The 17,451-nt window shown below is 39.1% G+C and overlaps 1 protein-coding gene across 1 annotated transcript; it reads right to left on the minus strand.

Annotated features, from left to right (window-relative positions):
• Positions 1-461: 461 nt before the first annotated feature.
• LOC128621961 (prenylcysteine oxidase-like) lies at positions 462-11,938 on the minus strand. Its single transcript, XM_053648007.1, has 6 exons — positions 11,590-11,938; positions 11,181-11,387; positions 10,443-10,617; positions 6,374-6,585; positions 4,368-4,508; positions 462-2,593 (listed from the first exon to the last, which is right to left on the minus strand). Exons 1-6 carry the CDS (start codon positions 11,705-11,707, stop codon positions 1,932-1,934), a joined length of 1,515 nt encoding a protein of 504 aa, XP_053503982.1. The 5' UTR covers positions 11,708-11,938; the 3' UTR covers positions 462-1,931.
• Positions 11,939-17,451: the final 5,513 nt, after the last annotated feature.

Genomic DNA, 17,451 nt, shown 5'->3' on the forward strand with positions numbered 1-17,451 from the left:
CACTGTTTCTCATTCCCTCACACACACTCCAATGGCAGCAAGTCACATAAATCTCAAATGCTCAGATTGTATTCTACCTCACTTCTTAGAGCATCTGCCAAATGAATAAACGTAGATGTACGAAAGAAGATCTTTGTGCTATCCCGAAAGTTTATGAAAGGAGTTCTGGGTCTTAAGCGAACAATGTGTTTATCTGAAAACTTGGATCTGAAGTTAAAGGTCTTTTACTTTATCCTCTTGAGAAATGCACTGGTTCTCACAGCAGGGCTGGACAAAAAGGCTGTTCTGTTTCTCCACAAGTTTTGGCAGAGATGACAATGAGGAGGAGGAGGAGGAGAAGATCCAAACAGCTGACTGTAGCGCCATCTGTGGCTGATCAGAAGTAAAAACAGTTCTTTGATGTGATACCTGCTAAATAACCTGGCTTGCTTTTTAATTAGGTAGGTGAATTGAGTGTTGGAAACCATTGTGCATTGTATTGCTGATCAGAATTTTAAAAACTTTACATGCTTAAATTTTTACTTGCATGAAAAAGGGAATTAAAAAGTGAAGAAAAAAGTGTGGGGGGGGGGATACTTACAACAAATAGCAGCAGATTGGTGTCAGCACCAACATGGTCACGAGAACACTAAAGGAAAAATACAGAATAGCACGACATTTATTAATGAATGATATTTAAGACTAATTTCCTAAGGCTTCATGCACATTTATATAAGATGTGAATCCTGAACCCGTCCGGTTGATCCCTGAAATATGCAAATCATCAGTAAGTCTCTTTCCGCCACGATTGGTTGAGATCACTAAGGGCTCCTCATGGTACATTAAGTACCCTTTTGAGAAAAACAAGGCAAACATTTTTGAGTTTGTAACGAGTTTTAACGAAGGATGTTCAGCCCCCTTGGGAATGAGCAACGGCACAGCTCTACCAACAAACACCCAAAACAATGTCACTACAGATATTGGTATAGCAAAGTAATGCTCATGCATTCTGCTCTGTTGGTATGCATCCTAATAATTGTTAAAAAAAAAAATATAAATAAATAAATAAAAAATTCACAAAAATACGGTTAAGAATTATACGCAAACAGGATTCGCAGACCAGGAAGTGATCAAGTTCATCAACGACACGTGTCGATCCTGTCTCCTGTGCTGGGATTGGCTAATAATCCATATCCATAAAGAGGTGCTTTGGGCGTTAAGCAGTGCAGGAGGCGGGACTTAGGGAACACGGATGAAGTAAAGTGACAAAAACAACGTAGTATTTTGTTACTTGAAATGAAAGTTTCCTTGTAACGCTCGTTAAACCATTTAGACACAGTCCGACTTCTTAAAATGACTTCCCCATTAAATGTACGCAGTGTAACTAAATCTTAAAGTATTCTAATAATCTATTGTTATCCATATTTCATTTCTCTGCATTAAAAAAAACTAACCAATGGAACCATGAAATGAATGAACTGTGTAGTAATTAGACTGTACAAAAGCCAATACTGTATTAGTGCAAAATGTGACAATAAATCAGGTGTTACATGAAGAAGATACGTGTGTTACATTGCTATAAGAATGATCTAGAAAGAATCTTTGGTTGAGAACAGCAGATCTTTATTCCAACTAACTAATTACGCAAGCAAACCACACATTTAAGATTTAAAAAAAAAAATCTGATGGAAAAAAAAAATCCCAAACCACTTTAGCTCTCATTAATTTTTTTTTTTTTTTTTAAATTCAGCAGTAACCATTTTATCAAAACAATGACTGGAAATTTTGTAGCAGATGTGGAAAGGGCCATGTCCTCCAAAGCAAAGCACTCAATTTCAGATTCAGGACACAATAGTCTTCAGCTAGTGCTGGCTAGATTTTTTTAATGAAAAATATTTTGTTTGTTTTTTTTTGTTTTTTTTTTACAGAAAACTGTTGTTGGTCATAAAGCATCACAGTTCCGTCTTGATCTTGTGCATGAGGTCCTGCTGGTCAATCATCTCAAGCTGCCTGGTCCAGCGATGGTAAGCCAGAAGCGCAATGTTCTTAGCAGCCACAGAGCTCATCTCCATGGCACTCGCTGCCCATTCAATTCCATTGAGGTAATAAAGACCGTCATGCAGGATCATAGGTGGCATCTCCTGAGAGCTTCCGTATCGAGGGTATGCCTTCCAATCAGTGACCTGCACAGAGTAGTAAGACTTAAAAAGGGTCTTTAGCTCATCCTTTTCCAGTGGTTTAGGGGAGAAGACTTTGTAGACGCCGGCCTCGTGTGGCTGTTTGCGACGAAAGACGGTGCTGATGTTGACGGGGCAGATGCTAGAGACGCTGTTGAAAAAGAGATCAGCCATTTCTGTGGTCAGCACACTGGTGAAGGGGAAAAGCTTGGGGTCAGGGAAGCCAAAGTAAGTGCAGTTGAGATAACCATGGACAATAGAGGCCACCATTGTGTGGTAAGACCCGGTCATCTCTGATAGCTGGGGTTCGAAGCCTAGGAAAGAGATTCCTGAGTTGACATTTTGCTGGAGAGGACTGGCTATGATAACTATGTCGTAGATATCTGATGCAATCCCAGCTTGAGTAGTGTAATCGAGCTTGTACTGGTAGGATTCACCTAGAATGAGCAAAAATGACATTTATTATATAAGACACGTTATGTCAGCCAGATATTGAAGGCACATTGGACAGAATCAAAAGGTAGTACTACTGCACAATGTTATGGCATTGGAAAAGAACAAAAAAAAAAATTACTCAACGCAAACCTGGGGCCGTATTCACACACAATCTTATCTTACCTCAAATAGTTCTCCTAGGTGGCAATAAAAGTTCCAAACTAGTTCCTCCTTAAAACCTATTCACGAAAATGCTGAGAGGAATTCCTACGTGAAGAGTCAAGCCGGGGCCCTGCTGCTATGAATAATGAATATTGCAGGACATTGATTGGCTGATGATGCAGTTAAGCATTAAAAAGTATTGTTGATTTCATACATGAATCTCACATGAAGTGTTTGTACTTGATTTGTACTTAATGTTAATTTAAACAGTTCTTACGTAGCAGACTACACCCCCGAGAGTTTCTCCTAAACCGGCCTGTAAAGAGCTAGTTTTAACTTTAAGATCCCTGATTTTTTTTTAATATGTCTCCTGGCATGTACCAAGTCAGTTGTATAACATACTGCAATATTATATACTTGAGGGCACTCCAACAACTATTATACACAATGCTCGGCAGGAATGTTACTCCAAGCAAGAAACATATTTCCAGATAAAGTAAACTGTCTTGTAATCTTGTAACTTCTATAAAAAAAAAAATTTAAAAAAAATTTCTTTACTATTGTGGTTAATAGTAAAAATGACCTTTTTACAAACTATTTTTAATATAAGCCAAGAATCTCTGCATACGTGTCAATTCCAAATAAAGAAATTTCAACTGCACAACACAAAGTAAGTGCTACTGAAAAGTTAAAATGTGATGCCTCCAAAGGTTCCATTTGAGTTCAACTGACAGCACGGGTATATTCCGAGATGCACTACATGGCCAAAAGTTTGTAGACAACTGACCATCGTACCCATATGTGGTTCTTCCCCAAAAACTGTTGCCACAAAGTTAGAAGCAAACAAACGTCTAGAACGTCTTTGTATGCCGTAGCGTTACAATTTCCAAATGGCCCAAACCTGTTCCAGCATGACAATGCCCCTGTGCACAACGCGAGCTCCATGAAGTCCTGACCTCAACCCCACTGAACAGCTTTGGGATGAATCGGAACGCTGACATCAGTGCCCGGCTTCACTAATGCTCTTGTAGCTGAATGAGCACAAATCCCCACAGCCACGCCCTAAAATCTATTGGAAAGCCTTCCCAGAAGAGTAGAGCTTACAGTATTATAACAGCAAAGAGGCGAATAAATCTGGAATGGTGTGTTCAACAAGCACAGACGAACGAATATGACGGCCAGGTGTCCACAAACTTTTGGCCATATAGTGTATAATCTTGGCCAGAAGGTGGTGATTAAGTTTCTATAAGAGCAGTTCTGACAGTACATCTGTCAGTAATACAAATAATAGGTTTTTAATGAATGAACTCGTCTAATATGTTATCATCTATATAGTAACAGCTCGCTCACAGGGAATTGTATGGCAGACAATTTACATTATCTAAGCCTAATAATAAATGGATTAAATAAAAGTGTCATCTAACAAAATAAATGAAGAATAGTTTATATGGTAAAGGTTTCTGCATGTAGCCAGTTATTTATTTTTATATTTTTATATATATATATATATATATTAATCAAAGAGTCTTGAGTGTCAGCTTTCTGGAAGGACATGAGCTTTGAGAACCACTGACTTGACTTTACAGACATGTGGTTATGAGTACATGTAAATACCTGCTGGCTGAAGGGAAACGGTGGTAACTTGTGAACGGATCAGGTTGGCCTTTGCCAGTTTTAGAAGTTCAGAACAAACTAATTTATTCCCTCCTTCCACTGCCCACAGATTGGCTTGTGCACCAGCCAGTGAAACGGCACCTGTGAAAGAAAAACAGAAATTTAAATGTATGCGATTTATGTGCTAGAACCTCCAGCGAAATCTTCCGTCTGCTAAAAGTGAAAGTTCGCATGATTTGAGAAGCAGCAAGGAGTAAAGCGAGAAGAGAGCAAGAAAATGAATAGGTACAGTCATATGATAAACAGGCTAGACTCTATAAATTAGACTCATTACGTCCTTAAAAAAATCTACTATACCATATTAACCTACATATTTTTAATCAAAGGCCGTTTGCAACGCTGTTCAAATTATTCCCCGATCTTAGCGACCGTTCCAAAGCTTTAGCACAAGTAAAGTTAAAGAGGTAAATATGAACAAAAGCGCTAAGTTATCCATCCATCTTCTATACCGCTTATCCTTTTCAGGGTCACGGGGAAACCTGGAGCCTATCCCAGAGAGCATGGGGCACAAGGCGGGGTACACCCTGGACAGGGTGCCAATCCATCGCAGGGCACAATCACATACACACTCACACGCCCATTCATACACTACGGACACTTTGGACACGCCAATCAGCCTACCATGCATGTCTTTGGACTGGGGGAGGAAACCGGAGTACCCGGAGGAAACCCCCGCAGCACAGGGAGAACATGCAAACTCCGCACACACAGGGCCACGGTGGGAATCGAACCCCCGACCCTGGAGGTCTGAGGCGAACGTGCTAACCACTAAGACACCGTGCGCCCCATAAAAGTTAATCGAGGGAATATTTTAAAAGCTAAATATAATCACCGCATCTTTGGTTTTTCCTGTGGAGATAATGAAATGCAATTTCAATTTAAAGTGATTTAATTCACGAGAGTCAGTTTTAAAAAAACAAACCAAAAAAAAACCAAATGGGCCTCGTTTGTCAAGCTGGATACGAACGCATTTATTTAAACTGTTCCTACTAGAACTCACGCAAGGAATTTTGAGTCACGAAAACGCCTTAATTGCGGAAAAATCTCGGTGTCCGACTCGAGCTCCGAGCGCGTATATGTACTTTACGCACAAGAAGACTGACTAACGTGAATCTCGATCGATCGGCTTCGGATCATATCATTTGCGACGCGTCGCTGCACTTTTATACAAGGACTATGTTGTCAAGTTTAAATAGCTTATGTATTTCAATTACACACACAGATGTAATGAAACTTTTGTGAATCCCTGGCGTTTCATATTAATGTAACTTGTGTAATGATATAAAATGTAAAGTGGCTGATAAGTGACTGATCTGGTATGTCTCAAGCTGCAATGTGCCTCATGCTCCTTAGTGTGTTGCATGACATCATAGGATACATAGGACACCCGTGGGCTGCGTGACTTCCTACGACGCCCGTGTGTTTTTCCAAAATGTTATCAGGGAGGACTCATTGGCCTTTTTATAAACAATCTATATCTCTACTGACTTATGACCCAAAATAACGTTCAGTTGTACCTCCGTCAGCTTTTTGAGCCTTTTTTTTTTCGGGGGGGAGTTTTATGGGTGTCACCAAATGCAAATTAGCCATGGTGTGCACGTGCCTGGAAATTTACAGGACTTTTATCAACACACACGTGCGAGTTTGAAGAAAATCACCATTTCTGAAAACTTTGGAAAATCCAGCAGAAATTTGTAGTTCAATTTGGCTTACAGAAATGTTTGCACGGAACTTCGCTGAAAAATGTGATCACAGTCAATTACATCTGATTGCGGAAGCCCAGAATATTGAACGCGATATCGAAATACGATAAATTGTGCGGTCCTTCTCTGTGCATCCCTTACGTGCTTACGTTGCTACCGAGCGCCAATATGCTCCCTGCTTTCGACTCATACCCCCATACTGCATGTGATGTAGGTGATCCACGCTACAGCGAATATACCTACCGACAAAGGCTGGAATACTGACATTCTGGCCGTAGTTGACCCACATGATCGGAGCCACGACTTCATCAATGAACCGCTGAGACACACCCAACTCCAACAGCGACTCGGACAGAGAGCGACGGGTCATGTTGAGAAATCCTGACCCGCCCAGCGAATTTAGCAACTCATCCACTGTACTGAATGCGTAGCCGTGAGCCTGGTATTTATAGATTCTGGGGAGAAACAAATATTATTATGTAGTACGGACATAATAAGTCAGTTCTTAATGAAATGAAAGCACAGAAACTGGAGCACGCCGGAACATGCAAACTACTAAACATAATGCAAAATATTTCACCACATGTCTCACAGGGTTGAAACGACGGTTCATTTTTTTTTCTCTTCGCGCAACACCCACACACACCCAACATTCCTGTCAATACACAAGGCAGATCATTGCATTGCAGTGGCGGGTCAGTTCAACGGTTAACGCTCTGGGTTACTGATCAGAAGGTCAGGGGTTCGAGGCCCAGAACCGCCAAGCTGCCACTCTTGGGCCCCTGAGTAAGGCCCTTAACCATTTCTCCAGGGGCACTGTATCATGGCTGACCTTGCTCTCTGAACTCAGCTTCCTAACAAGCTGGGAAATGTGAAGAAAAGAATTTCACTCTGCCTTAATGTACATGTGACAAAAATAAAGGCTTCTCCTTCTTCTGCGTTGCACATACAACTACCGCCACGTTGTTTGCCGTCCATCTTTTACATGTTTAGATTTTTCTTTTTCTATTTCTACGCGAGTCAATTCTGTTTTGTAAAAACAGTTGCAGAAAGCATTTCACTGCACGTTGTACTGCGTACAGTCGTGTGCCCACCGATTTCACTGATTTGAAAAAAATGAACGGAGCACAAAGACAAGAGGGACGGGAGACTGAACGGAAATATTATTATTAGAATACCAGCCTGTGTGAGTTTTTAAATATGTTTAATAACTTGATATATTTCGATATTTGGAAAATAGATATACATTAGGGCAGGGGTTCCCAAACTTTTCCAGGGCAAGGCCCCCCAAATGGCATTAACATTTGACCGAGGCTCCCCTTTTGCAAGATGTCTTTAAAACACATTAAAAATACAGACTTCTGAATACATCCCCCTTTTTATTAATAATTACATCTTACATCTTTACATCACATTACAATAGGGATTGATTGTGTGTGGGTGTGTGTGGGTGTGTGTGGTTGTCTAAGAGCGAGAATTTATATTTCACACCAAATTGTTGAGGCCCCCCAGGCGCCCCCTGGTGGCCCCCACTTTGAAAACCACTGTATTAGGGGCTGCACAGCTGTTCCGTTTTACTAGTCAGCCTGTAATTTTAAAAAATAGCATCACTAAGATAAAAACTGATTGATGCAGTGCACTTCAAACAAAGTGAATTACCTCACTTTAGTGAATCGTGATCCATTCAAAGGAAAGATAACTTCTCCCTGTGTAGTCTTACAGCGACTGCAGAATTTGCTACATCTAGTCTAAAATATTACATATAGACAGCTTCTTTTTTTTTTTTGCACTCTTGACCATCTGCATGACTGTTTTTTCCCCACTGACCCCGACTGGTGAATGCCACCCCATTACAGTACAAAATAAAACCAAAAGAAAAACAACCTAAATCAGTAGAATAAATGTTATCACCTACTCTACTTTCAGAACCTAGGATGTTGGTGTTAAACAGAGATAATAATCTGTTTAAAAACACTCGCTTTTGCTTTATGCCCTTTTTGTGACCCGTGTTAGAGGCAGGTGGCTCGATAGCACCCCCTGTGGCATTTTTCTCAATTATTGGCATCCATTTTAATCTTCATGTCACAAATTTATTTTGGGCATGGGAGTACCTTTGAAGACTTCTTAGGCATTTTTGAGAGCTTAAACAAACAGTGCTGCATTGGCAAGGCGATAAATTAAGGTCATGCCATGCAAACAGGAAGGGTGCCATAATTCCACTGTACATTATGCAGTATGACTCAAAGTTCATATGAATTGTATGTTCAGTGATACGGCACAATAACATTCGTATGCCAGTACTGGATCGTTGTTTTTGAGTCATTTCATTCTGTGTGATGTGAAACCAAACTTCACAGCAAACGAACCACAAGAATCCATCTCACCCTGATTTAGACTCTGCAAACGGACTACTAGGTGTGAAAGCTTCCCGTGTCACGAAGGCCAAACCATAATCCTAAAATACGGCTGTTTGAGATTAACAGGCCAATTAAATGTGTGTGTTTGATGTATGCCAACAAGCTTTAATGTACTGTGCTGTGCAAAATTCGGGGATATTTCTGGGGTATTTCAATGATTATATTAATTAGCTGAACACCTGCAACATACTGGCTTTCTTGCTTAGATAACAAGCCAAACCGTCAAATGTGGGGGGAAAGGTTTAGCAAAACCGATAGAAAACTAAGTGCTTTCACTCTCTCTCTCGCTCATAACTTTTAATGATGGCAGCATGGGGTGAGAAATGAAAAAAAGCAAAACCCATAACACTGGTAGTTTTGGTCAAAAAAAAAAAGAGAGACACCTTCCACAGGAGTACACCAACTTAACGAATGCAGCTGAAATCTCCTGCTTGGTGAGTGAAATATACTAAATGCTTGATATGATTTAAATGATTTATATAGCCTCTTTTACCACAGCGTGGTTGAAATCCGACTGGTATAACAACACGGCTCGGACCGTAGTCCCAGCTGCGACATGAACGACAGGTTCACGCACTGGTTATAATACGCTATTGTTTCTATAGTTAAGTATGTCAGCTAAGACTAACAATAGAGGGATTTTAAAAATGTGACGTATTGTTTATAGGAGACATTTCTTTAACATTTCGGAATGGAGTCTCTGTTCTAAGCCTTTTGTCACATTTACAGTTGCTTTGCAAAAAATTTCCCAGCACAGTTTCAGGACAGAGGAGTATATGCTTTCTCGGTAAAATGAGATGTATTTAGAGAGAGTGAGAGCGTGTGTGTGTGTGTGTGTGTGTGTGTGTGTGTGTGTGTGTGTGAGAGAGAGAGAGAGAAAGAGAGAGAGAGAGAGAGAGAGAGAGAGAAAGGAGTGACTGTTTATTACAGCTATAACATAAGTGAGATCAGAAACTAAATTGTCTCTTGGACGTTCCACAATATTAAATGTAACTATAAACTGTTAAAATACGCAACATGTCTTTCATTAATAAATTAAACATGGTAATCGCTGTGGTATAAGCGGGATAATACACTGCATGGTGGGCTGTTATACAAAAATAACACACTTCAGAGGGGTAACATCATCAGCTGCCACCACCAATTCTAACATATATATACACACACACACACACACACACACACACACACACACACACATATATATATATATATTCGGTGGTGCGATATCTCAAGGAGGAGTGGTTCAGGGTCACAGCAAGGTCAAATGTCTGAAATAGTTTTCCTCCATAGCTTCACTCGTGTCTGAAGTCCATTTTAAGGGGATTTCCAGCATAAAATTTAGTAACAAAAAAGGATTAGACTTATACTGCCGAAAAACGTTTGCACTAAAACTTCTCTGCGTTTTCAATAAAGTATTGGCACACTTGGCTTCATTCGGATGCATATGCTGCATGCACATTTTAACATCAAATCAGATGTACCTAGCTTAATTTTATTTTTATATATACATACATACATACATACACACACATATATATATATATATATATATATATATATATATATATATATATATATATATATATATATATATGTATATACACATATACACACACACATATATATATATATATATATATATATATATATATATATATATATATAATAATTAACTACTCATGCACATCACCACCTGACGACCTACAGAAAATTTCTTCTTTCACAGGCAATATTATATTAATATGATCATGATATAGATAGTCAATCATTATATAGATTATGATTTAACATGATTGTGATATAATCCATCATGATATAGATAGTCCTGGCTTTGTTGGTTTTTTTCCCCCATGCTGTGCTGTTTTGTTCAGTTGAAAAGTGCTGCTCCTCACCTCATGAACTTCTCCATGATCTCCTCAACCCACATTTGCATCCGGATAAAGCTGATGCCGTAACGCCACCACAGGCGGAACAGGTCGAGCAAGTACCAGTCGGTCTCTTCCAGAACGAGCTCCTTACCATTCGACACGGCCATCTTGCCTGCCACACTCTTTCGATATTTCAGCCCTACCACAGTAAAACAGTGCAATACGGATCAGTATCCTGGACTGGATCATCAAAATCCTCCTCAACTTTAATTTCCCCCATCAAGACCCAGGGCTGTTTCTGAGGACATCTAGAAACACTGTTAAGTTTAATCTCAAATACACTTTGAAATGAAACCTCTCTGGACACGATGTCCAATGAGGGCAAAGTTAGAACAGTATACCGTAATAGTTAGAAGACTCTTCACTTAAACAGCAATATGACATTTTCAGCATGAAATCTTGCATTTTTATGTGCGTGTATAATCAGGGTTTTTGTTTGTTTGTTTGTTTGTTTTGGGAGAAAACAATGAGCTGTTTGGTGCACCTATTTCCATAACTGTTGTTTATATTCCAGATGTTGGGTTTTTTTTTTTTAATAAGCTACATTCGCCGTAACACACGATAAAATACATTTTTACAGATGCATGACTATAAAACCAGTCGAGATGACAAATCTCTGGGAATTGCAAACTGCTATCTGTTAAACACACACACACACACACACACACACACACACACACAGTGTGAGAGTCAGGTACAGACCCAGCTGTTTCATAAAGTCCTGCATGTGCAAGTTGAGGGAATGGATGATGGAGCCGCCAGTTTCGTAGGCTTGGTTGTTAACAGTGACGGTTGCCAAGCGACCACCGACCTCCTGCTTCTCGAACACGTCAATGCGCACTTCCGGTCCAAAATGCTGCCGCAGGAAATGCGCTGTCGCGGTTCCGCCGATTCCAGCGCCAACAACAGCTAAACACACACACACACACACACACACACACACACACAGAGTAATGAGAGATTTCACTACCATGCAGAACATTTTGGGTTAAGGTATGACGTTATAAACATAAACATAAGTCTCCACAACATATGACGTGCATATGCACTACAGGCTCTACCTCATAGGAAACATTAAGTGCTCAGCTATAGTGCGTTCATTCTAGCCTACCGATTTTAGAAGGAGGTGCGCCGTCCAGTTGCGTAAAGCTTGAATCCCCGCGCGTCGGGCCAGCGCATATTACAGAGAGATAAGCTAATGAGGTGAACAACAACATGGCGCTGGACATTCAGATTCAATTTAACAAGAACAGGTGCTGTCCATGCAGGAGGAGGTCATACCGGCTGCTGTATATGTGTATATGTGTGTATATGTGTGTGTGTGTGTGTGTGTGTGTGTGTGTGTGTGTTACAATGTCAGAGTGGAAAAATAGTTTCCGAACCGTTTCACATCAAAGGAAGCGAAGCGGCTTGGCGATTCAATTCCGGAGGTGTCAAAGTCACGTGTTTCCGCTGAGCGCAGTGTGATGACGTCATGCTACCGAAACTTAGGAAACGTGTTGGCCCCTTGTGTGTGAGTGTGTGAGTGTTGCCCGAAACACTCCTCTGTGTGAAAATAATATGGCATACTCATACCGATTGTCTAAAGAATAAACGTTATATCTGTGTATTAACTATAAATGATTCCCTGGACAGTAACCCTAAAACTGAAGTCCATATTCAGATTGATCTTATACAATATAAAACATATACTAGCCTGTATAAAAGTATTATAGCCCAAAAGTTTGCATACCCCTTGCAGAATTTGCTAAATCTTAATACAGTAAAAAAAAAAAAGAAAAAAAGATAATAATAATAATAAGAGGGATGATAAAAATCCCATGTTGTTGTTCTTTGTTTTTTTTTTAGTTCTGTCCATGAATAAGCTATTTCACATAACAGATGTTTACATATCGTCCACAAGACAAGATAATAGCTGGATTTATAAAAAATTACCCAGTTGAAAAGTTTGCACGCGCTTGATTCTTAATACTGCGTGTCGTTACCTGGATGATCTACGACTGTTTTTATGTTTTGTGATAGTTGTTCATGAGTCCATTGTTTGTCCTGCCTACTGTTCTTCAGAAAAATCCTCCAGGTCCTGCACATTCTTTGCTTTTCCAGCATGTTGTGCATATTTGAGCAATTTCCAACAGCGGCTATAGGATGTCGAGATCCATCTTTTCGTACTGAGGACAACTGAGGGACTCGTACACGACTATTACAAAAGGTGCAAACATTCACTGATGCTCAAGAAGGTAACACCATACATTAAGAGCCAGGGGGGTGTAAACTTTTGAACAGGATGATCGGTTTTAATTGTTAGTATTTTGTCTTCTGGGAGACATGTAAAAATCATATTTAGCGTCTCAAGGGAGGTACTAAATGGAACTAAAAAAAAGATCTTTAAATAAAATAATAACAATTTACACTGATCATCCTGTTCAAAAGTTTAGACCCCCCCCCACCCCCCCGGCTCTTAATGTATCATGTTACCTTCTTGAGCATCAGTGAATGTTTGCTCCTTTTGTAACAGTTGTGTACGAGTCCCTCAGTCCTTTGTATTTTTAACTGCTTTGATGGGAGGGGAAAAAATCCTTATTTATTCATATGTTGTACATTTTAAGTAGGAGAAATGTATAGTTCTGCACACTCACTGGAGATTTTATCATCGTTGCTAGACTCTTTTTTTTTTTCAACACATCAGTGTTAGTGCTGGGTTAAGAATAAATAGTCCACCAATAAAAAAGAAACCCCAGCCAACATCAGTCCTGTTAGAAAGCAGCCACTGATTTAGGAGTAGAGAACGACAAAAAAAAAAAAAAACAGGTGTAAAAAGAATCTGTTTATTTCATATAAAAAATATTCTGTTTTTTAAAAAAAAATATATATATATACATATATAATTTCACCTTTCCTGCCGGTGCACCCTGTGTGTGCGGAGTTTGCATGTTCTCCCAGTGCTGCGGGGGTTTCTTCCGGGTACTCCGGTTTCCTCCCCCAGTCCAAAGACATGCATGGTAGGCTGACTGGCATGTCCAAAGTGTCCGTAGTGTATGAATGGGTGTGTGAATGTGTATGTGTGTGTGTGATTGTGCCCTGCGATGGATTGGCACCCTGTCCAGGGTGTACCCCGCCTTGTGCCCGATGCTCTCTGGGATAGGCTCCAAGTTTCCCCGTGACCCTGTAGGAAAGATAAGTGGTATAGAAGATGGATGGATGGATGAATTAATTTTTCGTATTTTTTCATACACAAAAAAACCCCCTACTTTTCTGTAAAGCCTTTGAATAATCAGAAATAGGCTACCTGATATAGTAAAAAAACAAACAAACCCAGAAGTGGGAACTAAAACAGAAAGGTGAACCGATCAGCATTTTCAACAGGAGTACTTTTGTTATGTTTGTATTAAGGTCAGTCTTTGCAGTAACAGCTGACTACTGCAGATTACAACATGTGCGTGCGTGTCAATCCGCTGCTCACATTTCGCAATAGTTTCTTCTCCACATATTTGTTTTTAAGCACCCAGAGGTCAATATTTATGTACATGTTCAGTTCCTGACATTTGTCGCCTGACTTTAGGTCATCTGGAGCCTGACGTGACTCACTTCCTCCATCATGTGAGTTCAGGCAAGTGTTTATGTGGGTGAAGACGGGACACTTTGTGTGTAGTATATATATCTGTGTGCAAGTGCAGGAATACTACACTATAGGTCTTGGCATATGACTTTAACGGTGTAAATAAAAATCTAGACCCGTGATGAGATGAGAAACAAATAACAACGAAGTTCTCCTTGCAAAACCAGATTAAGCGCCAAACCTGCTCAGCATCATACATGGTATGATCCCTGCAATATGACCTGTACGAAAGATTCACTGAATCTCAATGCTCCGAGGCCATATATTTTAAGAGCTTAAACTCAGCTAAAGATCTTCAAAAAACTTCAACAACAAAATAAAAGAAACAGCAGCGAAGACGGTTACAGAAGGCGAAAGCTCGTGGTGCTTCAGGATTTCCCCGTCACAACCCGCGGAGTTTACAGAGCGGAAATGGTGTATCGACTGCTTCACCGCCGTTTCCTCCTGTTTCCAGCGGTTAGGGGTTTTCTCAAACACCACGTCGCCTTACAGCGAGCTCGTATAGACGGGAGGTGGAGGTGGTGGAGGTGGAGGAGGAGGAGGAGGGTACGAACACAACCCTGTTGTTATTTGAGCAACGCATTCATTTCATTTCAAGCCATCACAAACACTATTGCAAAACTATTTCCGTGTTGCCGGATGACGCGGCTCTGTTATCATGGCAGCCTGCGCGCATGAAACGGATGAAAAACGGGAATTTCCACCGCAGGCCACGGGTGCGCGCGCGTGTGCAAGGCTAGAAATGATATGCAAATGAGCACCCGGCTTTATATAGGCCGAAACGGGCCCGGGCCAGAGGAGTAGGCGGCTCAGTGCACGCCTTTTATATAGTATTATCAAGTGCACTTATGATTCAGCATCCTGAGCCCTGCTGCTACCGGAATGACTCACCGGAGCCTTTATAGGAGGGGGAAAGAAAAGCCAAATAAGAGGTGAGAGCGACAGGAGGAGAGATAAAGATAAATGACGTTTAGGGATCTTAAGTATCTCAGGATGACTATGTTTATTAGGGGATTTGCACGTGTTTAGTGTTAAGGTGAGATCTGGGTGTGATGCTCGGTTCTGGCTGGCCGGCTCTTATATTAGCATTATAAAATGTAAAAAAAAAAAAAAAAATTATTCTATTCTACTTTTGTTAATATAAATACTTCAAACCTCGTAACTAGGCTTATATTTATCACCTTTTTTTTTTTTTTTTTACACAGCGATTGCATAGGATATGTGTGTTTAAAAAAAAACAAAAAACTTGTGTACCACGTGCACAGCTCATATTGTCTTACATTTACTACAACTAGTGTGTTATAATAATTAAAACTGCTCAGATGTTATAAAAATAAATACCTTTAATATTTTTTAAAATAAATAAATAAATAAATAAATAAGCATTAATATAGCTAGGAGGGCAAGTTAAGGACAATGTGACTGGATACAGAATTGAACATATGATGTGCTGGTCAGCTTTGTGTGGGTTTTTTTTTTTTTTTTTTTTCCCTCCTTCATTTTAGAATGAATGAACTTCTTTTCTAAACAAAATAAGTTATTTGAATGTTTTTCTTAGGGAACGTATCAGGACAGATTTTCTTCATGTACTTCTGTCAGCTTGTGAAATACTTTCTATATAAAGCCTAGGTAATAGAGAGCCTTCATAAAATAATTTCTTAGCAATTGTTTTTTTTGTTGTTGTTTTGTTGTTTTTTTTTTGTTAGTTTTACTTATACAACCATGTTCGTTGTATTTCTTCTCATTGAAGTCCTTAGGATGCCATAAATTTTGGTCTTTTGATAATCGTTTGATAATTCGATCATTTTTCCGTCTCTGAAAGCGAATAAAAGTCTCATGTGACGTTTCTAAATACAAATAACGCCTATCAGATATATATATATATATATTATTTTTTTTTAAATTTTAGACCTTTTAATCCATATAGCCCAGTTACTCTTTTCACATAGCCTGAAGTTGCTACTTAGGGTTGACGTTCGACATTGATGCATGAATGAATTGTTTTAGATTATTATTATTTTTAAATCCCTAGTGTCCAGTAACTTTCACACAGCAGCAGTTACTTATTGTTGACCTTAGACATGTATATATGCAGGAAGTGTAGCTTAAATCATGCACAGTTACAGATGAGGAACAAGGAAATGAAGAGAAATTCCCAGACCCAGAGGAAAATCAACAGGTGATCAACAAAATGTCCGGAAAACACAATTCAATACAAATGATTTATTTATATGTACACTTTTTGGGGTTTTTTTTGTTTGTTTGTTTTGTTGTTTTTTTTTTTGCTTTAGGACCAAAAAAAAACAAGAAAAAGTGGTGTAAATTTCACACTGCTGTGAACTGAGGTTTTGGCTTTGAGAACTGAATTCCAAGGGTGTTCGATTTGCATTCAACCCACGGAGTTCAGTTCTTAAGCTTGGATGCTCCAAACAACATGGATGGATACAAAACAGCTGCAGAGAAACCACCAGCATCGTGTTGCTAAACACACTGAAGGTGATGATTCAACTGGTGTTGTGCTGTTCAAGTCTTGGGCATGTATAACATACAGAATTATTCACGAAGTTCTGAAGAGGTTTGGGTTTATTATGCGTTTTCTCAAATGCTCAGTTACTATATAAATGCCGTAGATAAAATATACGTATGCCTATCATTTAATATTCATTACGCCTTTGTGTCGGGTAGAGAAGAATACAACTAGGACATAGCACAACTAGCACTTACCTCGATGTAACAAATAAGACATACATATAACACTTACATCTCTACACTTTAAATGTTTAAATATCTTTATTATTATTTTTTTTAAATAGACCAAATGAAAAGGCCACAAATGGTGTTTATTAACCAAATGATTGACGAGGGTTATGACTGATTTTTTCATGAGCAGGGTTTAATAATCAGATGTGAACACTTTTATATAAACAAACATGTCTTTATCTTTTGCAATAAAAAAAAAAAAGAACGCTAAATGAAGATACAATTATAAGCTGCACATACTTTATGCAGCTGCAGATTTTGAATATTAATAAAGGAAATGGAACTTTCATGATGTATCAGTGCATGACTATGACTAATTGGTATTTATGAAACATTGGTATTTATAAATGAGCATTATATGGTTTTAATGAGGCCTAGGAAGTATATGTAATGTATAGGAAATGTGTAGGTTACCTTGTCCTGATTTATTTGATCGGTTTATAGTAACTTATTTACTCAGTGTGTTTAACATTTTTCTCAGTTTTATACACTATATAGAATAAGTGTAATCATATTAATGGTTAAGTATAGTAAATTATTATTTTTGTTGTTGTTCTTTCTTAATTGTAAATAAAGTTGTGTAAGAAATTTGTCTTC

This window comes from Ictalurus furcatus, chromosome 18 (assembly GCF_023375685.1).
Source record: "Ictalurus furcatus strain D&B chromosome 18, Billie_1.0, whole genome shotgun sequence".
Classification (NCBI taxonomy): Eukaryota; Metazoa; Chordata; class Actinopteri; order Siluriformes; family Ictaluridae; genus Ictalurus; species Ictalurus furcatus.